The sequence below is a fragment of the Elephas maximus genome, chromosome 7, assembly GCF_024166365.1.
Source record: "Elephas maximus indicus isolate mEleMax1 chromosome 7, mEleMax1 primary haplotype, whole genome shotgun sequence".
NCBI classification, from domain to species: Eukaryota; Metazoa; Chordata; class Mammalia; order Proboscidea; family Elephantidae; genus Elephas; species Elephas maximus.
Genome location: NC_064825.1, coordinates 14,151,433 through 14,174,331, shown reverse-complemented (window position 1 = coordinate 14,174,331; position 22,899 = coordinate 14,151,433). Strand labels below are relative to the sequence as shown.

The following is a 22,899-nucleotide window of genomic DNA, read 5'->3' as shown; positions in this document are numbered from 1 at the left end:
CCAGGACAAGGCAACACCCCAAACAGGGACCACAGAAAGGGATCTAATCTGAGGATGCTGTAGCCCAATTTTTAACGTGGCACAGATTGGCTGTGGAAGTTCATGAGCTGTGCATTTGGGAGAGGACAAAGGAAGACCCTGGCTCTGTGAGAGAGTGCTGTTGAATCTCACTGAGGCTTGAGACAGATGGGCACTAGGACTAGGAGGAACTTCAAGGGCAATAGGGCAAGCAGAATACTTCACACAGACAGGCAACACAGAGGGAAATGGATGGCTCCCTGCCCACAGCAGGACACTATGGGTGAGCCTGTGCAGGGGCGCCCATGAGGGAAATACCTAAAGAGCCTCCCATCTTCACCACAGGGAAGTCGAGCCCCACTGTTTATGTCAGTATCTGTGACCAGCTTAATCCCGCTTCCCACTCATGCATATTGGATTCCAAAGATCAATAATCCAGAACTCCTGAATTACCACTGAGAAAACCTAAGGACAAGAGTACCCTCTAGTGGTTCTCAGGAGAAGACACCAAGCTTGCTGTTGCTGGGTCAGCTCTGACTCATAGTGACCCTGTGGGGTGGAGTAGAGCTGCCCTGTGGAGTTCTCAGGGCTATGAGTCTTTGTGGAGGGAGTTTGCCACATCTTTCTCCCACAAAGCTGCTAGCAGGTGTGGGCCCTGGCCTTTCCGTTGGTAGCCAGGCACACGGCTGCTGTGCCACCACGGTGCTCAATCAGAAAATTTTCCCACAAACACCAGAATTCAACATTTAAAGTAAAAAATTAAGTAAATAAATGACAAAATGCCCTAAATTCAACAATAAAATAGTAAAACACACAAAATCACTAGAGAAGAAGGAACAATCAAAAGGAAAACAGTAAGAAAAGGAAATTTCCCCTACAGAGGCCAGACTAATAGAAAGGACTGATAATTTTCAGACTATGGTGCTAAATATGTTTAAAGACAGCAAAAGGCACACAGAAAACAAACTAGCAGAGATCAGGAAACAAATGAAGGAACAAAATGAGAGATTCAACAAGCAAAATTGAAAACATTAAAAAAAAAAACAAGAGAGAGAACTACTGGAACTGAAGACTATAGCAACTGAACTAGAAAAATCAAGAGAAATATTCAACAATAGAGCCGAATAGACAGAAGATAGAATAAATAAACTGGAAGACAAAATAACTGCACTTAGCAAGTCTCAAGTGAAACAAAAGAAAAATGAACAAGATTCACATAGGATTCAATTAAGAATTCTAACATCAGAATTATTGGAATCACAAAGCACTGTGACAGCAATAAAGGCATAGAAACAATTCTCCAAGAGATAATCAGAAAAATTCCCAGACCTGAACAGAGAACCAAGCCTGCAAATATAGGAAGCTACATAAACCCCAATTAGAAGAGACACAAAAAGATCAATTCTGTGCCATATCCTAATAAAATTCTTGAAAACCAAAGACAAGGAGAGAATTCTGAAATCAGCAAGAGAAAAACACAACATAACATACCAACGGTCTTTCATAAGAATCAATGTGGATTTCTCCCCAGAAACTCTAGAGTCCAGAAGACAATGGAGCAACATATATAAAATACTGAAAGAAAACAATTGACAATCAAGAATTCCTTACCCAACAAAGCTGGTATTCAAAAAATGAGGGGAAAATCAAGACATCCCCAAACAAACAGAAGCTCTGGAAACTTGCCATTACCAGACCAGCTGTGCAAGTATTACTCAAGGGAGCACTCTAAATGGAAAGGTAAGACCATTAGATAAATATCTGAACACAAGGAAAAAAATGAATAACAAATAAGAGAAAGAGATATCTCTAAAAAATGCAACAACACAGGCAATAAGGACCAAGTATATGTTATTTTCAGAGAATAAACTCAATTAAATCCCACAAACAATACAACATCAAGTGTGTAAGAAATAAATAAAAAGTAAAGGTACTGAATATAGGCTGTCTATTGATGTTAATGGAGACACACCAGCAGAAATGGGGGAAGGAGCAAATCAGGAATAGATTTATTATGTTAAGTGTTGTTCATATGTTACAGGTTGTTGCGATTGTAAGTTGTGCAATGTAATATATGTGGTAACCACTAAGAAATCAGTGAGAAAAAAACATTCAAAAGAAAAGAAGGAAGAAAAATGACTCATCACAAGAAAGTAGCCAAATACAAACAAAAACAGAAAAATTAGAAATTAAGAACAAAGAATATATGAAACCCTCCAAAAACAAATAGCAAAATGGATATGGTAGACACTTCATTTTCAATAATAACCTTAATGTAAATGTTCTAAACTCCCCATGCAAAAGGCAGAGAGTGGCAGAATGGATTAAAAAAAAAAAAAGATCAATCCTTTTTCTATATACGAGAAACACACCTTAGACATAAGAACATAAACAGTCTGAAAATAAAAGGCTGTGGAAAAATATTCCATGCAACTACTAAACAAAATAAGAACAGGAGTGGCCATACTGATTTCAGATAAAATAACATTTAAATCAAAGTCTATTACAAGAGATAAAGAAGGATATTACATAATAATAAAAGGGTCAGTCCAGCAAGCAGACATAACAATTATATATACCTAAAAGCAATGTTCCAAAATGCTGACTAATATGAAAAGAGAAATAGACAACTCCACAATAATATTAGGGGACCTCAACGTACCACTTTCAATTATAGACCAAAAACTAAAACCAAACTCTTTGCTGTCAAGTCAATTCCAACTCATAGTGACCCCATAGGACAGTAGAACTGCCCCACAAAGTTTCCAAGGAGCACATGGTGGATTCAAACTGCCGACTTTTTGGTTAGCAGCCGTAGCACTTTACCACTATGACACCAGGATTTCCTCAATTAGTACAGGCAGAACATTTAAAAAGAAGATCACTAAGGACATTGAGAACTTAAATAAAACCATAAGCCAGCTGGACCTAATGGACGTATATAGAACACTCCACCCAGCATCATAACAATACACATTCTTCTCCAGTGCACATGGATCATTTTCCAGAATAGACCATATGCTAGGGACACAAAACAAGTCTCAAAACATTTAAAAAGATTAAAATCATAGAAAGCATCTTATGTGACCGTAACGGTATAAAGCGAGAAATCAACAACAGGATAAATAAGGAAAAAAGAATAAATTTATGAAAAGTAAATAATACATACTAAAAAACTATTGAGTCAAAGAAGAAATCAAAAGTGAAATTAAAAAATTGCTAGAATCAAGTGAAAATGAAAACAACATATCAAAAACTTTGGGACACAACAAAATCAGTACTCAGAGGGGAATTCATACTGATAAATGCCTACATTTAAAACGAAAATCCAAAATCATTAACTTAGACAACTTGAACAAATAGAAAAGAGTAAAAGAAGCCAAAAGCTACCAAAAAAAAAAGGAATTAACAAAGATTAGAGAAAAAATGAACAAAATAGAAAAATAATAGAAAGAACCAATGAAACCAGACGTTTGTTCTTTGAAAGGATCAATAAAATAGACAAACCACTGTCTAGACAAAAGAAAAAAAACAGAACATTCAAATAACCAAATTAAGAAATGAAATTGGTGACATTACACCTAATCTAACATAGATAAAGAAGATCATAACTGACTACTATGAAAAATTGTGCAACAACAAATTTGAAAACTTAGATGGAATGGACAAATTCCTAGAAACATACTACCTACCCAAAAACAAGGCAAACAGAAATAGAAAATTTAAACAGACCCATTACAAAAGAAGAGATTGAAGATGTCATTTAAAAAAAAAAAAAAACTGCCAACAATAACAACAAAAAGCCCAGGACCAGATGGCTACACTAGAGAATTCTACCAAACATTCAGAGAAGAGGTGACACCAACCCTACTCAATGTCTTCAAAAACATAGAAAAAGAAGGAACACTGCTGAACTCTTTTAATGAAGCCAGCGTAACCATGATACCTAAATCAAGCAAAGACATCACAAAAAAAGAAAATGATAGTTCAATATCCTTTATGAACATAGATGCAAAAATTTTCAACAAAATTCTAGCCAACAGACTTCAGCAACATATCAAAAAAATCATAGACCATGATCAAATGGGATTCATACAAAAATTACAAGGATGGTTCAACCTTAGAAAATCAATCAATGTAACCCACCACATAAATAAAGGAAAAGAACCATATGATCAAATCAATTGATGCCAAAAAGCATTCAGTAAAATCTAACATCTTTTCCTGATAAAAAGTCTCAGCAAAATAGGAATAGAAGGGAAATTTCTCAACATAATAAAGGACATATATGCAAAACCAACAGCCAGCATTATACTCAACAGAGAAAGGATAAGAGCCTTCCCTTTGAGAACAGGAATGAGACAAGGATGCCCATCATCACCACTCTTATTCAACATTGTACTGGAAGTTCTAGCCAGATCAATAAGACAAGAAAGAGAAATAAAAGGTGCAAAAATGGGAAAGGATTTGAACTGCAGACGTTTTGGTTAGCAGCTGTAGCTCTTAAACACTGTGCCACCAGAGCTCCAATGAAGTATCTGTAGGTACATGTAAATAGAAATACATGGGTGCAGGCACATATATTCTTTGAAGACACAAATACATTTACTCCTTAGACACATACCCAAACACCTGCCAAGATTTGTTGTCTGGGTTTGAAAACTTAGGACCATAGTTTCATAGGGCAACTCAGCCAATTTGTATAACATAGTTCACAAAAATCATGATCTGCATCCTAGAGAAGTGAGTAGCAACTGGGGTCTTAAAAGCATATAAGCGGCCATCCAAGACACAACTATGGGTCTCTACTTACCAAGAGCGAAACAGCAATAAGGTAGCTAAAGGCACAGGGAAGAAACAAGTCCACACAAGCCACAAACTCATCTACCCTAAGACTGGAAAAACTAGATGGTGTCTGGCTACCACCACTGACCTTCCTGACTGGGATCACAATAGATGGTCCCGGATAGAATGGGAGAAAAATGTGGAGCAGAATTCAAATTCCTAAAAAACAAAGTAAAAATCCAGACGAACTGGAACAGTAGAGAACCGAGGGCTCCCTGAGACTATGATCCTGAGACACACTTTAAACCCAAAAATGAGCCTACACCCCTGAAATCACCTTTTAACAAAATACCACAGTGGCACACAAAACAAAGGAAATCATGCATAAGATTGGTGCTGTCCTTAAAAACCATCTTATTAAACCAAAACATCAACAATTACTCAAAAGCAAAGATGAGAAGGGGGAAGGGAAACTAGAGTACTGGCAATGTAACAAACAACATAATTAAAGAGAATGTTGACACATTATGATAAATGTAATTAACGTCATTGAACAATTTGTGCAGAAATTGTCAAATGAGAAACTAACTTGCCATGTAAACTTTCACCAAAAACTCAATAGATATTTTTTAAAAAGAGAGAAAGAAATTAGTCTTTAGTTGAGCTATTTGACTTGCAGATTTTTTTAAGAATGCCTCGCTTGCATAAAAAGAGATTGCAGGATTGCTTGATATTATCAAATGATATTGATACAGACCAGCAGTGCTGAAGAGATAAAAATGCTGGTGGCAAACGTGAAAGGGAATCCGGCGTATTAGGATTATTCGGAATCTGTAGAGACGATCTCTAGAAAAACTGATGTCTATAGCAAAAGATAAAAAGGGACTTGTCAAACCTGCGTCAGAAGTTAGCATACTGCTTTGGATGATGAAGGACATGGTTGCAAAGATTGTTTTCATCCAAAGTCAGTTGACACATAAAATCCAAACAGAAAAATACGTGCTTCTTTTGGAGATCAAAAAAGACCTGACAGTTTCATCTGAAAACAGAAGTAGAACCTTCGCTCCAACCAGGCAGCTGGTGCTCATGCTCAGACTCTCCTTCTTCTCATTCTTTACGTTTCATCAGTCACCAAGGCGATTGATACTGCCCCTTAATCTGGAACCTACTCTCTTTGCTCTGCGCAATCCCAATTCCAGCCCCCATTATTTTTCATCTGGGTTACTACAGTACAGCCTCAGGGTTTTCCTATGTCTTATGTTTCCCACATCCGTCCTGTTTTCCTCACTTCTGCAGTAATTGTCCCTCTAAAACACATTCTATCTTGTCACGCTCTCCTGAAGTCCCTGAGAAGCCCAAATTCCTGAATTTAACAGGGAAGGACCTTGTTAATATGTCCCTTGCCTTGTTACTTTTTCAGATTTAGGAGCGCTTCCCATAGGCCAACCCAATTCTCCATACCCCCTGCCTTGTCCTTTCAAACACACAAGGTTAACTGAAGTATTTGAAGTTACTGAACATGATCGGCCATGCTTCTTATCTCTGATGTTTTTACATGCTGATCTTTCTCTCTGAACTACCCACTAATTTATCCACAAATTCAAACTACTCTTTACTGAACATCTACTGGGCTAGGTACTGAGCACAAAAATAGTCGCCACCTTCATGTAGCCTAGTTAAGTGGGAAGAAAGACACTAATTAGATCATCATTCAGATATATAATTAGAAACGGTGATAAAAATCTCTGAAAGAAACATACAGAAAGTTATGAGAGTTTACTTCAGGGGGAAGTGATCTAGTCAGGGGGTAAGGGAAGGTTTTTCTGAGAAAGTGATGTTTTAGCCATGATCTGAGGGATAAACACAAAGCAAAAGAGGAAAGAAACTATCTTTCAAAAGTAGCAGTAGAATGTGCAAAGGCACTGGAGCGGGGGCAGCATGGTGCTGAGAAGACTTCTGTGGCTACAGGGTAGATAGCAAGGAGGATTGTGGCACAAAATGAAGCTGGAGAGAGAGGCAAGGGAAAAGTATGATCAGATTTTGGTGTGCATCATAAAATGTATAAAAACACTGAAGGCTTTATGCAAAGAAGTACCATAAGTAGAGTTTTTGTTTACAAAGGTCAATCTAATTGCTGAATAAACAAGTGAATATATGCATTAATGGGCCCAGCCACTCCTTGTACGTAAATAAAATTCCGCAGCTGGCCAGCTCTAGAAAAGCCCCAGAGAAATAACAGAAAACAGTGCTAGCAAATGCCTGAAGGAGATGCTTAGTGCCTTCACCCTGTGGCAGATAATTGAGAATATTTGTTATACGCCTATATTAATTAAGATTAGGTTCAATTGCAACTGGCAGAGAACCTTGTTTAAGCCATCTCAGTGGATAAAACAAGATAATAGGTTTATTTTTCTCTCTTTAAAAGCCAGGATAGGTAACCCAGGAGTGGTAGGCCTTCTCAAACTATTGTCCAGAATTTAGTTACAGGGTCATATCCAGCTCAGAAAGAGGCAAGAAATGTGTTTATTCTGATTGTCCAGATGCCCAGGTAAAAAATGCATGGCTTTGGATGAAGGGGAGAACTGATTGTAGAGAACAACTTGCAGAATGTATTACAATGCTTTAACTTTGTAAGATTTAAAATACCAAATTCCCTTAGAAGGTGTTGTCTGGATACAGTAAATGTTTTTGTCAGAAAATACGAGAGGTCTTAGAAAAAATCTAGGACCCAAGATGATGGATTTTCTATTTTTACTATTGAGCGTTAGTAGAAAAGGGCAAACTCAAGACTTTCCGTCGTGTCAGAGGTTTACAATCACATGCATAGCTTCAAGCTGTATAAAGTGGAAAATTTTTGCTTCTTTTCACTATGCCCTCCTTGAACTGTGGCATAAACAAATGCTGCAGATAATTTTAACCAAGCTACAATGTTAGCTATTCCTTCTGTGTGCAGAGACCTTGGGATCCTGACTCTGGCCTTTGAACATGCTTTTTTAATTTCAGTAACTGAGCTGCTTTGGAAAGAGTCCAAACTAAATGGTTAGTAAATCTGCTCTGCAGTTCCAGTATGGTGGCCTTAGGTGCAGTGAGGATTACAGAACCTTACTCCTGTCTATGACTGAGGTTAACGCGAAGCATGAAATAGATTTCCAGACACACCCACATCTACTTGCATCTACTTGCTTGCTTTGAATGTTGGCAATTATGCCAGACCCCGGAAATTAGTGGTGTAGTAGTTGTATACCCACATATTGAAAAAAAAAAATCTAGTTGCCATCAAGTCAACTCAGAGTCATGGTGACCCCAAGTGTGTCAGAGTAGAACTGTGCTCCATGGGGTTTTTACTGGCTGATTTTTGATTTTTCAAAAGTAGATGGCCAGGCCTTTCTTCTGAGGTGTCTCTGGGTAGACTAGAACTTCTGTCCTTTTGGTTAGCAGCACAGCACATTGGCTGCAACACCAGAGACTGCATAGCATAGCAATTACTAATCTAATAAGAGAAGCTTTTGAGTGAGTACAAGCTTCTTTTTACACTTCAACAACTCCCACTTTTCCCCTCCTGTGAGATCCACCCAGTTCTTTTCTCCCCAAGCAGCTCCCATGACCTAGTGTTTCTCTACCCCATATTTATAAAAATGGCATACCCCAACACACAATACAGGAGAGGTCAGCACAACTGGACTAAACCAAAAGCAAAGCAGTTTCCTGAATAAACTGAATGCTTCGAAGGCCAGCGTAGCAGGCATGGGGGTTTGGGGACCATGGTTAAGAAAACATTCTGCACACCACTTTGGAGAGTGGCGTCTGGAGTCTTAAATGCTAGCAAGCAGCCATCTAAGATGCATCAATTGGTCTCAACCCCCCTGGAGCAAAGGAGAATGAAAAACACCAAGGACACAAGGTAATTATGAGCCCAAGAGACAGAAAGAGCCACATAAACCAGAGATTACCTCATCCTGAGACCAGAAGAACTAGATGGTACCCAGCTACAACCGATGGCTGCCCTTTCAGGGAACACAATGGAAAACCCCTGAGGGAGCAGGAGAGCAGCGGGATGCAGATCTCAAATTCTCGTAAAAAGACCAGACTTAATGGTCTGACTGAGACTAAAAAGACGCTAGAGGTCATGATCCCCAGACCTTCTGTTGGCCCAAGACAGGAACCATTCCCAAAGCCAACTCTTCAGACAGAGATTGGACTGGACTACGGGACAGAAAATGATACTGGCGAGGAGTGAGCTTCTTGGATCAAGTAGACACATGAGACTATGTGGGCAGCTCCTGACTGGAGGGGAGATGAGAGAGCAGAGGGGGTCAGAAGCAGGCTGAATGGACATGAAAATAGTGGAGAGAAGGAGTGTGCTGTCTCATTGGGGGAGAGCAACTAGGAATGTATAGCAAGGTGTATATAAATTTTGTATGAGAGACTGACTTGATTTGTAAACTTTCACTTAAAGCACAATAAAGATTTTTAAAAAAGGCGTACCCTTCATCTCATTACTTCACTGCCCTTGCTGTATTCCCTGATAACTCCTACATTCTTACCTCTTCTCATTTTGTTCTCCATTTCTGAATATCACCTCTCAAATATGGCCTCTCCATCCAGCATGCCATTGGCATTGCTCATGTTGAGCACACCAATGTCACATTCTAGTTGAAAAACACAATGGGTGCTTTTTAGTCCTTATCCAATTGATTTTTTTTTTAATGACATGTAGATAACTGCCTCCTCTTCATAATTATATACACCCTGGCATAAATTTCTCCTACTTCTCTTCCTGCCCCTCTGTGTACAGACAGTTAAATCACATAGAACTTGTGAAAACAGAACACCAAATAAATAAGCCCAGGTTGTGTTGTTAGCAGCCATATATCTGCGGTACTGCCCATCCAGAATAGGTCATTATCCTTGGATGATGTAAAAATTAGTGATGTGTAGGGATGCAGTAGCTCAAGGCTGTTTACCTTGATAAATTAGCGTAATTTATGATATCATTATATGACATAATAACATTTTTGAAACTATTTTATGTATAATGGATAGTGTTCTTTAATAACTACAAAAAAAGCCTTTCATTAATGAAATTCAGTAATATGTGTATACTGCATGCACTCAGTCCTACTTTAAAAATAATTTTGATTCTTTTGAAATTATTTCTAGAATGGTTAGTTACATAACTATTGGTTTGATAGACTGTAAATTCCTTCTAAAGACAAGAATCATGTTTTTGTTTATCTTGATAGATGTTACAGAATCTTGGATGTAGTAGGTTTTCAAGAAATTACATTGAATTAAAATATTTGACAGACTTGTTCTATAGAAACAAGACTTAAAAGATGCTTTACAACAGTGAATTTCACCTTAGTCATGTGAGGTTCACCTAAAACAGCAGCATTAATTTTGTGGCTAACACTACTGTATTGCAGATTTTCTAATAACCAGAAGATAAAAACTATAGCCAAATGTAGAAATAGTATGACTTGATATAAGATTTTCCACTTTACATAACAGCTAAGTTACATAGATTCAATGGCAGTATTTTTTCTTAGTTATACTATCTTTGCAAATAAATTAAGATGTACACATCTGAGTAGCATTGAAAAATAAGAAAGCATATTAAAATCAAACACAGCTTATAAGAGAATTCGAGTTTTCCGCCAGGTTCTGAAACTGTAACTGTGTCCTTTGCGTTGCTTTGAAAAGTTGTCATTTGTTTCTATGATTAATGTTTTTTTGGTTTGCTTGTTTTGTTTTTTTAAGGCAGTCAACTTTACCATTTAACAAAGATTGTATCCTAGGGTTTTATCTTATTTCAATTCTATTATCATTTGGAAATCTGAAAAATCAGATGATGCAAATCAGATTAGAATCATAGCTTTGTTTTTTTAGGGAGATTCTTTTAATACCTGTAATGCATCTGGGGACATTCATGTATTTCATCAGATGGCTTGTGGCTCTATCCACAGTCTATGAATGTCATACCAGCAAGAAAATAGCAACATGAACGCCTGGTACTGACATGAGACCTTGTGACCACATTATGCCAAAAAAAAAAAAAAGTAATTTCTAAAGAATTTTACCAAATTGTGAAATGATCTTGTGGAGCAAGAAGACTTCAGTATGTGTGGCCAATATCATAATATTCATCATTTTTACAACACTTAAATGAAACAAACACAAAGTCTTTGAATTATTTTGTTATAACTAGAAGTAAAAAAGAGAAAAGAAAGCTAAAATCTCAGTTAATATTTTTAAATACATTTTGAGTCAAAGAAAATGTTCACAGGTGTGTCAAAAAGTGAATAAAAAGCAACGTTGCCTCAGTTATTCTCAGAGAGCAAGACCCAGTAACAGAATAAATGAGACTGAACACGTGTATTAAGATAGGACTTACACCATCATGTTACACGTGCATTGAATAGGAAACAAGGAAAAAAGTACTATGCTTGGGGGAGAAATCTAGGTAAGATTTGAAAAGATAATTATAGGCATGCACCGCAAAAGGAAAGACTAAATGGAGCAGTAGGAATACCAGAATAATTATATAGCAATTAACATGCCCTCTTCCTCTTTGGGGATTTTTTCCCCTGCTTAGATAAAAATGAATACTGACTGCCACAGTATTTCACTTGGCAAGATACCAGGTAACTCATATTTCAAATGTGATCTCATCATCAGTTCCATCTGTCGATATTAACTAAGCATCACCAATGTTCGAAACGCTAACATGTAAAAGACATACCTGACAATCAAAATCTCTGAATTTGAGAGACTCACATACCAATCAGAAAACTGAATAAACATGTTCTTTTCTTGCAAGGGCTATATATTCATTTCAGCTGCTAAGTCTTCAGTTTTTAACCCATCTAGTTTCCCCACTGAACTTCAGCAACCAAGGAAGGAGGGAACTCTAGGTAGCTGCTATACAATGAGCTCAGATGAGTGTTGTTGTTTGCTACCTGCTGCCGTCAAGCGGCCCCCCTACTCATGGCAACCCCATGTACAACAGAATTGGATGGTTGTGGTCCATCTAATTCGACCACGACGGGTTTGGTTTTTTTGTGTAAGCACGAATAAAATATGGTTCCATCAAGGAACAATAAATTTCACCTATGCCTAATATTGAAAGAGTTGTGAAACTAGATTTGGTTTGTCCTAGAAGTTTGATGCTTTCCATTTGTATAGCAAAGCTGCAAAGATAACTGTTAGAATTGTGATCTGCTCTGTTTTACAATGCTTTCACATGTTATAATTTAAAAAAACGGTGTCAAGCCGATTCCAACTCAAAGTGATCCTGTAGGACAGAGTAGAGCTGCCCCATAGGGCTTCCAAGGCTGTAATCTTTATGGAAGCAGACTGCCACATCTTTCTCCCATGCATGTTATGACAGCATATTGTAAACTATATGTCCCTTGGTGGAACCATGTTTTATTCGTGCTTACATCTCCACTTCCTACCTGAGTACATCCCAGCCTTTGAATCTCAACTTTCCCTTTTTGGTTTGGGTGTTTTGTGCCTCCAGTTGTCAGTGTCAGAACTATCTAAGAAAGCAAATGTTAAAACTCAATTCCTGACCCTAGTGGTTATTCAGCTCACCCCTACTTTACACCACTCCCTGCCAAGCAAGGGAGAATTAAATAATGCCTCCTCTGTATACACCTTCCCACATCACCAACTGAGTCTCAGATGTTAATGGATCCTTGATAAATACTGTGGTACTGCTTCTTTGACACCTTCTCCTCTACAGTTGGACTCAAAAATGTTGCTCTTCAAAATGAATTCTGTCTAGTGAATAAATAACAAAGCATGTTTATTGAGTTGTTATTAACCACTGTGGTACTGGACTTGGTGTTTTGTGTCATTAAAAATTTGTCTAGAGCAATGCTGTATTCTTCAGTGGGGAGATTTTTGAGAGCTTACTAGGGTGACACTCCTTCATTCAACCAATATTTTAAGAAATTTTGTTGCGCTAGTGAAGAAAGCAAGAACAAATGATTCAGAAATAACCACTCAGATTGTTAAATTTTTAAGTATTCAGTGTAGATGTTAGAACATAAAAACATTGATGTAGACTCCTTGACTGCATAAGTCACAAAAAGGGAGTCAAAAACTTTTTTTTAGTAATTCTTTTGTTTGTTTGTTTCCCCAATAGGATATTCGATACTTCAAGCTATTATGGAAAAAGCAGGACAAAATGGTTGGCACGTCAGTGCTATATGTGTGGAAAACTTTAATGATGTCAGCTATAGACAACTTCTAGAAGAACTTGATCGAAGACAAGAGAAGAAATTTGTAATAGACTGTGAGATAGAAAGGCTTCAAAACATATTAGAACAGGTAAGTTCTAGATTTTATATCACTTAACATAGACTGTCCACAGAAAAGTTAATCTTTGATTTATTTGTCTCCATCAATATGTTCTCCCAGTCTTTTAGTTTGGAGGGTGTCTTCCTATTTTCAAAAACACTAATTTTAAAGATTAATGCCATCTAAAATATGAGAATCTTTTTTTTTTTTTTTTTTTGTCTTGTAGCTGTGTGCCTCTGTTTAATCGTTGGAGAAGTAACTCCATGAGAAATAGCAATGGAATACAAAAGAAAAGAAAATTAAGTAGAATGCTGTGTATTAGATATTTTCTGCTAGATGCTGCAAGTAAATATATTACCACCACAGTAAAAATGGTTTTCAACTATCCTCCCCAAAACGAATTCTTGAATAAAAAAAAAAAGCCTTCAATAATTATTTAATTTGATTTGAAGCAGACAGGAAGAGATAAAACTGAGCTTTGTCATTGTGTTAAATGATAGGAAAATATCATCAAATAATGGATAACATTTGCCTTCTTCCTAACCCTGCATATCATGATAAAGCTTTCAAAGTCTGTAATTCGGCCAAAATTACAGTGAATGAATGCCATCTAGTGGTTTTAAAAATGCTTGCTCATATTTAGCTACAATATATTCACTTGGCTAGACAAAAATCTAGTAACCCAAAAACCCACTGCCGTCGAGTCGATTCCGACTCATAGCGACCCTATAGGACAGAGTAGAACTGCCCCATAGAGTTTCTAAGGAGTGCCTGGCGGATTTGAACTGCAACCTCTTGGTTAGCAGCCGTAGCACTTAACCACTACGCCACCAGGGTTTCCAGACAATCAAGTAGCATGGTTTATTTTGTTGATTAGTTTGCTATATATAGTTTATCTGTACAATTATATGATTTGATTTGTAATAGTAAGCATATCAAATTGAAGGTTTATTTATAAGAATAACTTTAGTACTCAACTACAAAAATTGAAACCAACATATGTTTGTTTCAGGGATTCTTCCGTAATATCTAAGGACATTGAACTAAATGTTTCAAGTTTCCTTTCTCATCTACATTAAAAATTAAAAGTAAAAAGCATGTTGTGTTTCTCTTGAAAGTCTAGCGAAGCCAGACTATACTATCAGAGGAAATGACACTATTCACTTCCTGTTATCCCTTAATTAAAAAAAAAGCAAACAAAAACTTGACTGAATATTGATAAATAGTAACTCTAAGCCTGTAAATCACGCAGGTTGATTCTTGAGGGAATCCAAAAAAACATCAAGGCTATAGCTATTCAAGGTTTGTGAATTTTTCTTTTACAACGGGGATTTGTGGAATCCAAGAAAAAAACCTATTCTCTTTCTTAAGCAAGATAGTCACTACAGCTCTAACTCCCTCTCTGTGGCTCTCTCCCTTTATTGAGAGTTTGAGTTGTTTGACCTTAACAACTGAAGCTTTGTAAATATCTCCCCATGAATCCCACAGAGAAGCCAATTCTAAGAACTGCCTGGATTGCCAAGTTCCTGTCAGAGTATGAGTAAGGCACAGAAAGACCCTCCACTTAGTACTGTGCTTAAAGGACCTAGCCTGGAGAAGGCAATTGAGTGCCTAAAGTACACTGACCCATTTCAGAGGCTTAGCTGGTTTCTAAGAAGAAAATTACACACCTGGGTGCTTTGGATAAACTCTTTGAATAAGCCTTAAATAAGTTCTCCCTAAACGGACTAGATATCTATATTTTTTCCCCGTCATTTCAAAGACATTAGAAAACTTGAGTGTCTACCTTTTCTATTCTTCTTCTTTTTCCTTTTGAATTCTTAAAGGTTTCTCTTCTACCAGGACTGCATAGTAATAGGGAGAATAATAACTGACCTTTGTCCCTTTAAAATGCCTCTAAGGTATGAATCTTATAAATTATAACAAAGTCTGCTGTATTGTAAGAAAATAACATGCTGTTAATGGCCCTATAAAATTTTCTCCCAAAGAAGGGCTATTTTCTGATTCTGAACATGATTTTTTTTTTTTTTAACTCTAATTCTTGAGGCATTTGTGGTTCGGGGGGAGAATTCTCACCTACCACGTGGGAGAGCAAGGTTAGATTCCCAGCCAGTGCACCTCATGCAGAAGCACCACACATGGCGGGACTTCATCTCATGTCCTTTGAACATGTCATCAAGAGGGACCAGTCCCTGGAAAAGGACATTATGCTTGGTAAAGCAGAGGGTCAGCAAAAAAGAGGAAGACCCTCAATGAGTTGGATCGACACAGTAGCTGCAACAATGGGCTTATACATAGCAAGGACTGTGAGGATGGGGCAGGACCGGCCAGCGTTTCATTCTATTGTAGATTGGGTTGCTGTGAGTTGGAACTGACCTAACAGTAACAACAACGTGATGCTGAACGGGTTCCAGTGGAGTTTATAGACTAAAATGGATTAGGATAAAAGTCCTGGTGAACTTCTTCTGAAAATTAGCCAAGGAAAGCCCTATAGATCACGCTTGTCTGATTCCCAACAGATCGTAGGGTAGTGCAGGAATGGGCAGCATTGCGCATCAGGTCACCATGAGCCAGGGGCTGACTCAGTGATAGGTAACAACAGTAACAACATAAGTTAATTTTTTGTAGCTCTCAGCAGAATAACCTGTTGTGTTTCTTGGTTTAACTCTTGCCTCATCCAAACACAAGCATTAATCCAAAGCCTGTCAGGAACTTGTACGTGTACCTCAGTATTCCTGTGTTTCAATACCCTCTTGCATAAATGGAGACAACGATAGAAAACTATTGAGAGAATCATCCGAAGCATTTTTTTTTAAGTGAAAAACAAATTGCTAAGTAATCTTGATCAGAAAATGCCTTTGAAAAAGCAACACTGTCTATGAAGATGGTGAGATTATTAATACAGTGAAGCTTAGGAAATGTGTAAGTAAATTTCTGGAAGGTTGGGCACACATCGTATTATGGTGGCATGCTGACAATAATTACTTCATTGACATTTTAATTCATATCAGTTTGCAAAAACATAATGTGAATAGCTTATGCAATTTTCTCTCAAAATATGTTAATGGACAACTGTAGTTGTTTTTAATGCCAGGATCAAATTAGTTCTTAGAAATGTATTTCTACTTAAAATAGAACTTGGCCATATACTCATTCAAAAATTTTTAAAAGTGAGTGTCAAAACAAGTATTTGAAAATACAGTTTAAGTTATCTTGACTTTTCCAGTCTGAATTACACCATAAACAAAATGGAAGCATTTATGTAAAATATTACCCACTGAGTTTAAGGCAATAGAAACAACGAAACTACAAAGTTAGATTTATTGTCATTTTTTAACATTTTATTTTCACACACATCCATTAATTTTAAATCCTGAGCTCAATTACTTGCAAAGAGGCCCTAGGAATCTACCTGATACCTTATCAAAATAACCCAGTAGCAAAACACAACAACAAACTCGATCATAACTCTCTCTCTGACATCAAAAATTATTTGAAGAAAATAGCACTTAAAGCTAGTGATTACTCACACATTTTATTCCACCTTGAAGAAACCCAAGGGTCCAGCATCCACATTTGTGTAGCTACCGTACAGAACACATACACACAGAAACATACATGTACAGCACTGTTGGCTCGATTCTGGCTTCTGGCAACCCTGTGTGTGTCAGAGCGGAACTGTGCTCCGCGGGGTTTTCAGGGGCTGAGTTTTCTGAAGCAGATCATCAGGCCTTTCTTCTGAGGTACCTCTGGGTGGACCTGAACCTTCAGCCTTTCAAGTAGCAGACAAGCACACTAACCTTTTGCACCACAGAGAGACTTTAAAAATATAGTCCATAGAAAATGAGCAAGGGTCTCCCATTCTTTCACGCTTTTCCTACAAATGCCAGTTCTAACTGAACTGATAATAATGACAAAGACCTTAAGTAGAGAACTACAACTGTATCGACCCTAGGATACCCGACGGATGTATTTAAAGAATTAAACGACTATTTATCAGTAGAAGATGGTAGGGACTGACTCTACAGTATGAAATTGATGTTTAACAAGAGAAAGGAGAAAAATGGTTCTACAATTGGCTCATAGGTATCACAAACTGCTTATTTATCAAACACCTCAAATTTAATTGGCACCCCTATCAGCAGTGTTCTCACCTTCACTGTTTGAAAGGGAAACTCAGTGTCCCATTAGGTGCAATGTGAATCTCAGATAACTGGCAGAGCCAGTGACCTACCTATAAACTGTTTGCAAATTAATCAAAAAAGCCTAAAAGCCATGATTAACCTCTCTGAAGTTTATTACATAACTACAGAAAGTCAATAATCCCACCTCAGGGCAAGGTCAATTCAAAGAGAGGAAAATTCCCTGCAAACATAAATTTGGCCATTTGTATATAAGTTGAATGGTAAAATGTGAACATATTATTCTAAACTTAAGGCTTCATCAGGACACCTACCATGTCTAGCACAACCTAAGTCAACAGTCAGGTTCCAGACAGGATTTTTGGCTCTCAAATGTGTAGCATCACTAATTAAAAGATAAAGTCCATTTATCAACTCCTCCTACATTCATTCAACACCTATATGCCAGACATCTTTCCACGCACTGCAGGGTTGTACAAAGGTGAGGAATACCATGGTTCTCGTACTGGGAGTGCTTACAGCCAAGCTGGGAACTAAAAACATGAATAAATAATTACAAGACAATTTGATGGGTTCAGAAACTGAAATATTTACAAAATATATCAGGAACCCAGAAGATGAGGTGCCTGACTATAATCAGAGAGGTCTGAAATGTTCCACAGACATTACAATAAAAGATACACTGGATTTTGCTGGGCTTGGAAAAGTTACCCCAGACAGAAAGAAGTGCTAAGACAATGAAGCCTGAAAAGGCTCAGAAGTTCTAGGTGATAGCAGTATGTGATAAAAATTGGGTGTGGGACAAAGGTGGAAAGTGGGGTGAGACAGTAGTCATAGATGAAGCTAAAAAGACTGAAAGCAGCAGGAATGTGGTAGGCTCTGGGTTCTTTGTACTGCATCAGTTTAGTTGTCTATCTTTCCCGTTGAAATCAGCCTGTGTTTATGATCACTTACCCAATATTTCATTTCACTGGTAACTCTTTACCAAATTACTCAGTGACATGTTAGCAGCTCAAAAGTAATTATTGAATAAATGAGAGTCTAAACAAGCTTCACTTACAGACACAGACAGGAGATATCGCTTTGTGTTTAAGGTGAGAGCTTCCAGTAGTCATCTGAAGTTCCTGAAGGAACCTGGAAAGCTTTCTCATCCGGAATGAGATAATGAGAAATCTAGGTTTTCTAAAGTTTGCTGTATGGGCTGTAAAAGCACAAGAGTTTCATTTTCATATCTTAAAGTAACAATGAGTATGGTGCAACAGAAACAAATCGGGCACCCAAAGAAATCCCTACAACAAAGAAATCCCATCAGCAATTTCCCACACTGCAGTACAGACAGTTTGCTGCTTTTGCTTCCTTATAAAGCTGCTTTTGCATATTAAGCTTAATCAGTCAGGATCTACGAGAAACTAAGAAGAAACTCAACAGATATAAAGTTATGCAAGAAGATGAATTTTACTTCTCTTAATCTTACTTTTAGTCGAATTTATTAACATGTGCAAATCCTATACAAGGTTTGTTGTTTTCATGGAAAACAGAAACACCTTTAGAGATCTCAGCCAGACTAGTGCAAATGGAATTGGTGGGGGCTAAGAATGGGTGTCGAATGGTCTCTTAGCAACTGTTGCCATGGTTGCAGCTATTCCTCTGTTCTTACAAATTAAAAAAAAAAGGAAAAGTAAAGAAAGCAAATGATGTAAGTTTTATCCAGGAAGAAAAATAATATGATTTTCAGAATACAGTTAACTTTTCTGTTTTGGAAGAAGTGCGAGCTCTAGAATTAGTTTGAGTTCAGCTGAATTGGCTTCAGTTGATGTTTCCAGAATAGTTACTAGAATCATTTCAATTATTGTTCCTGACAAAAGTATTCAAAAGGTCAGCTTCTTTAAAAAAATACAAAGGAAAATCTGCTAGATAATTTTAGAGGTATAAGATGAATTAATTTTTCTAGTCTTAAATCAAAAAGAGCTACGTAGAAGTATCTACTATGGTTTAGGGAAAGATGAGAATTATTTCTCATTAAGTAGAAAAGAGACGCAGACCTCATAATTTCAATAGAATTCTGTATTTATTCTTCAAATGTTTAAAAGGCAGTGAGATTAACAAAAAGGAAGCGAAACATTCAAGAGTACCTTTGAGGACACTCCTCTGAGTCTTATAAACCCCATAAATATAACTATTATTTTTTTCAATTATATGTATATTAAATAGGTCAGTAACAAAGAGTTCTGCCTACCAATAAACTACATAAGGGTTAAAAAAAAAAAGGGTTATGTCTTTTTAATCACTTTGATTCAGAGAGAGAGGTAATGGAACAAGTTCGCTCCTAACTCTACCCTAAAGATTAATCACATAATGAACACTACTACTTATGGATCTACATTTTCTCTGAGCTTACACACAACTGGTGTCAAGTCTAAGGTCAGATTGTGAAAGGAAATTAAAGTGATGTTTTTTTGTTTTGTTTTTTTGTATGCGTGTTGTTTTTAAAGTACGTTTCACTGGCAAATGGGAGAAAGATTAAAAATATAAAAAGAAAAACTTTATTTCCTTTTTTTAAAGGCTTTTCTCAGGGCCACATATACCAAATGACTGACATTTTTCCAAAGCCCAGGCTTTTGCTCTGTACCTGTCTCGTATCCTTCTCTTTAAAACCGTAGAACCCATATTTGAAACAGAATATGTGTGTGTGTATACTACATATACATACACATATGTAATATATACATATTAGGATTCTATTTTATAATTATTTTCTGTTTATTTTTGCTGACCGTTATAATGTAAAATGAAATGCAAATTTTCTAATATAATATTAAAAAAGAGTTACCATCAAGTAGATTCTGACTCATGGCGACCCCAGGTGTGTCAGAGTAGAACTGTGTTCCACAGGGTTTTCAATGGCTGATTTTTCGGAAGTAGATCACCAAGTCTTTCTTCCAAAGCACCTCTGGGTAGTCTTGAACTTTCAACCTCTTCAGTTAGCAGCCAAGTGCACTAACCATTTGCACCACCCAGGAATAGTGATATAATAATATAAATATCTTTCAGGCAACATAGCAGAAATGCATTTTTCTTGTCTCTTCCCACCCTTTTGTTTCCCTTTTTCGTACACGTACATAACAATGATCCATTGGGTCAGTTATTTGACATTCACGCAGTACCTATTAATTTCCAAGCACTGTGTATAAACATGAACAAACGCACTCCATTCCATGAAGGAGTTCCAAATGTAAAAGAAGACAGAGGAACACAATCAAGTAATACAGCACAATGTAGAAAGGTGTAATAAAACGAATGAGAGCAAATTGTTGAAAGACGATTAGGAGTTTCCCCAGAAAGAAAAGCTGGGGACAGGACACTCAAGGTAGACGACATGTACAAGAGCGAAGCAATGGGAAGGAGCCACATGTCTGGGGAAAGCACGTGAGTGGGGTTGGAGCACCCAGTGCAGCGGAAATGAGAAGAAGGTCAAGGCCAGTGTAGGACAGACTACCAAGGACCTCGTAAGCTACGCTAAGTAGTTTTAAATTCATCATATAAGCATTAAGAAGCCATTGAATGTTTTTAAACATGATAGACTTTGTGTTTTAGAACAATAATTCTGATGACAACATAGAGAACGGACTGGAAGGTAACTGAGTTGTGTACCTGGTGATTAAGTAGTGTGCCAAATGAGCGATGGTGTTTACTTAATCTTTATATTTTAAAGTCTCATTTATACCAGTATATAAAATTATTCATTCAATATCTACTTAAATATTTATTGAGTGCCTGTTATGGGCCTAGCAATGTCCTAGGCTCAGGAAAGTACTGAAAATGTAAAATGTAAATGAAACGGAGCTTACATTTTAGTGTGGGACCCCCATAATAAACAAACAAGCAAATATGTAATTCTGGGTAGCTGTAAGTCACATTACTCACTTATTAAATGTCCACTTTGATAAGCACCATATTAATGCACTTAATTAACCCGCTGCTGTCAAGTCCATTCCAACACAAGGCAAACCCACATGTGTCAGAGTAGAACTGAGTATCTCTAGGTGGACTCCAACTTCAAACCTTTCAGTTTGCAGCCGAGTACATTAACCGTTTGTACCACCCAGGTATGCAATGCTCTTCATTAAGAGATTCTTATTTTTTGTTGTTTTTCTTAAGATCTTTGAGAAGCTTAACTGATCTGACTAGAGAAACAGGAAAAAAAAGGATTTTTTTTTTTTTTGGCAATTGTTAGTTTTTATAGATAAAAAGCCTTTAAATTTTGACTCTCTTATTCAAAACATGGGCGGAATACCTACCCATGAATATTACATTGTGTGTGAATATTACATACTAACCAAATAGGAAGATCCATTTTATACCTAGAGGCATTATTTACAGCCTTTTCTCTCTGTAGTTATGACCCCTCATTTGTTTATTTTTAAAAATTATATTGGACTTAAACATTTGAACCAATCTTAAGGGTTTACCCAGAAATTTTTTTTTTTTACTCTTTTAATAAGACAAGGTATCTTCTTAAATCTGTGTCCTCTCTATGAATTCAATTCGTAGGAACCTGGTTCTCTAAACCAAAAAAAACCAAACTCATTGCCGTCGAGTCAATTCTGACTCATAGCGACCGTATAGGACAAAGTAGAACTGCCGCATAGAGTTTCCAAGGAGCACCTGGTGGATTCGAACCACGGACCTTTTGGTTTGCAGCTGTAGCACTTAACCACTATGCCACTAGGGTTTGAAGTAAAGTATAACAAAGTCCACGGGAGCTCAGTTGCAAAGAAAATGTTCTGCTGAGTAGAAGTAAAGAGAAGAATTTTGGGGTCATATGTCTGACATATTTAATCAATTACAATCTCATCTGTTGAATAGAATTAAACTGATGCAAATATAAAAACCCATGACCAAAAATTTATTAGCTGAAGTCATTAAATAATGAGATGTTATCCCAAAAATTGTGGACAGAACTGATCTTAAATATGCTTTAGATGATTTGAGTTATTATTATGGGTAAAGATGAGCAACAATGATGGGAAATAAGAAAGTACTGGTAAAGCTACTGAAGCCTGAAATGTATATGAAAAATAAGGAAAGAGATGAACGAAGGGTGATGCTATAGGAAGAATGCCCTTAAACAACCTTTAAAAACCTCTCCTACAGAACTGCATACTCTATTTGGCTTTTGAGATTTCAGTGTATATTAGCATATTAAAGTCTCTAAAAATTCCTACAGCAAAGAAACCTCTTCAACCTTATTTAACCTAGTGTTCTCTGCAAAATTAGCCACAAAACACTTTTTTTTTTTTTTGCAGCCATCTTTTTACTTTCATTGGCCTAATAGTTATCCAAGAAAACAAGGGAAATTTTGAAATCAAAACAATGAGAAAAGAAACTCCAGATAATAATGTTTCAAATATATATTTTTTTAATATAAAAGCAAAGAGACCATGGTGGGAATATGAGACATTAATTAAAGCTGCTCAGAAACAATGGCATTTGGTCTTCTAGCACTGAGAGTCACAGAATCATAGGATCTCAGTTGGGCTGAATCATCCATCCCCAAACAACATTTTCACACAGTCCTTATTTTGAACAGAACATGTTTGAAAAATTGGGTTTCATCTTGAACATATTTGACCTTATAATTTAGTAA

The 22,899-nt window shown here is 36.9% G+C and overlaps 1 protein-coding gene across 1 annotated transcript in view; it reads left to right on the top strand.

The window, feature by feature from the left end:
• GRIA4 (glutamate ionotropic receptor AMPA type subunit 4) overlaps positions 1 to 22,899 on the top strand; it is a 462,811-nt gene that overhangs the window by 318,006 nt on the left and 121,906 nt on the right. The window contains exon 5 of the mRNA XM_049889438.1: positions 12,956 to 13,140. Within this exon, the coding sequence (XP_049745395.1) occupies positions 12,956 to 13,140 (185 nt within the window). The remainder of the gene's footprint in view (positions 1 to 12,955; positions 13,141 to 22,899) is intronic.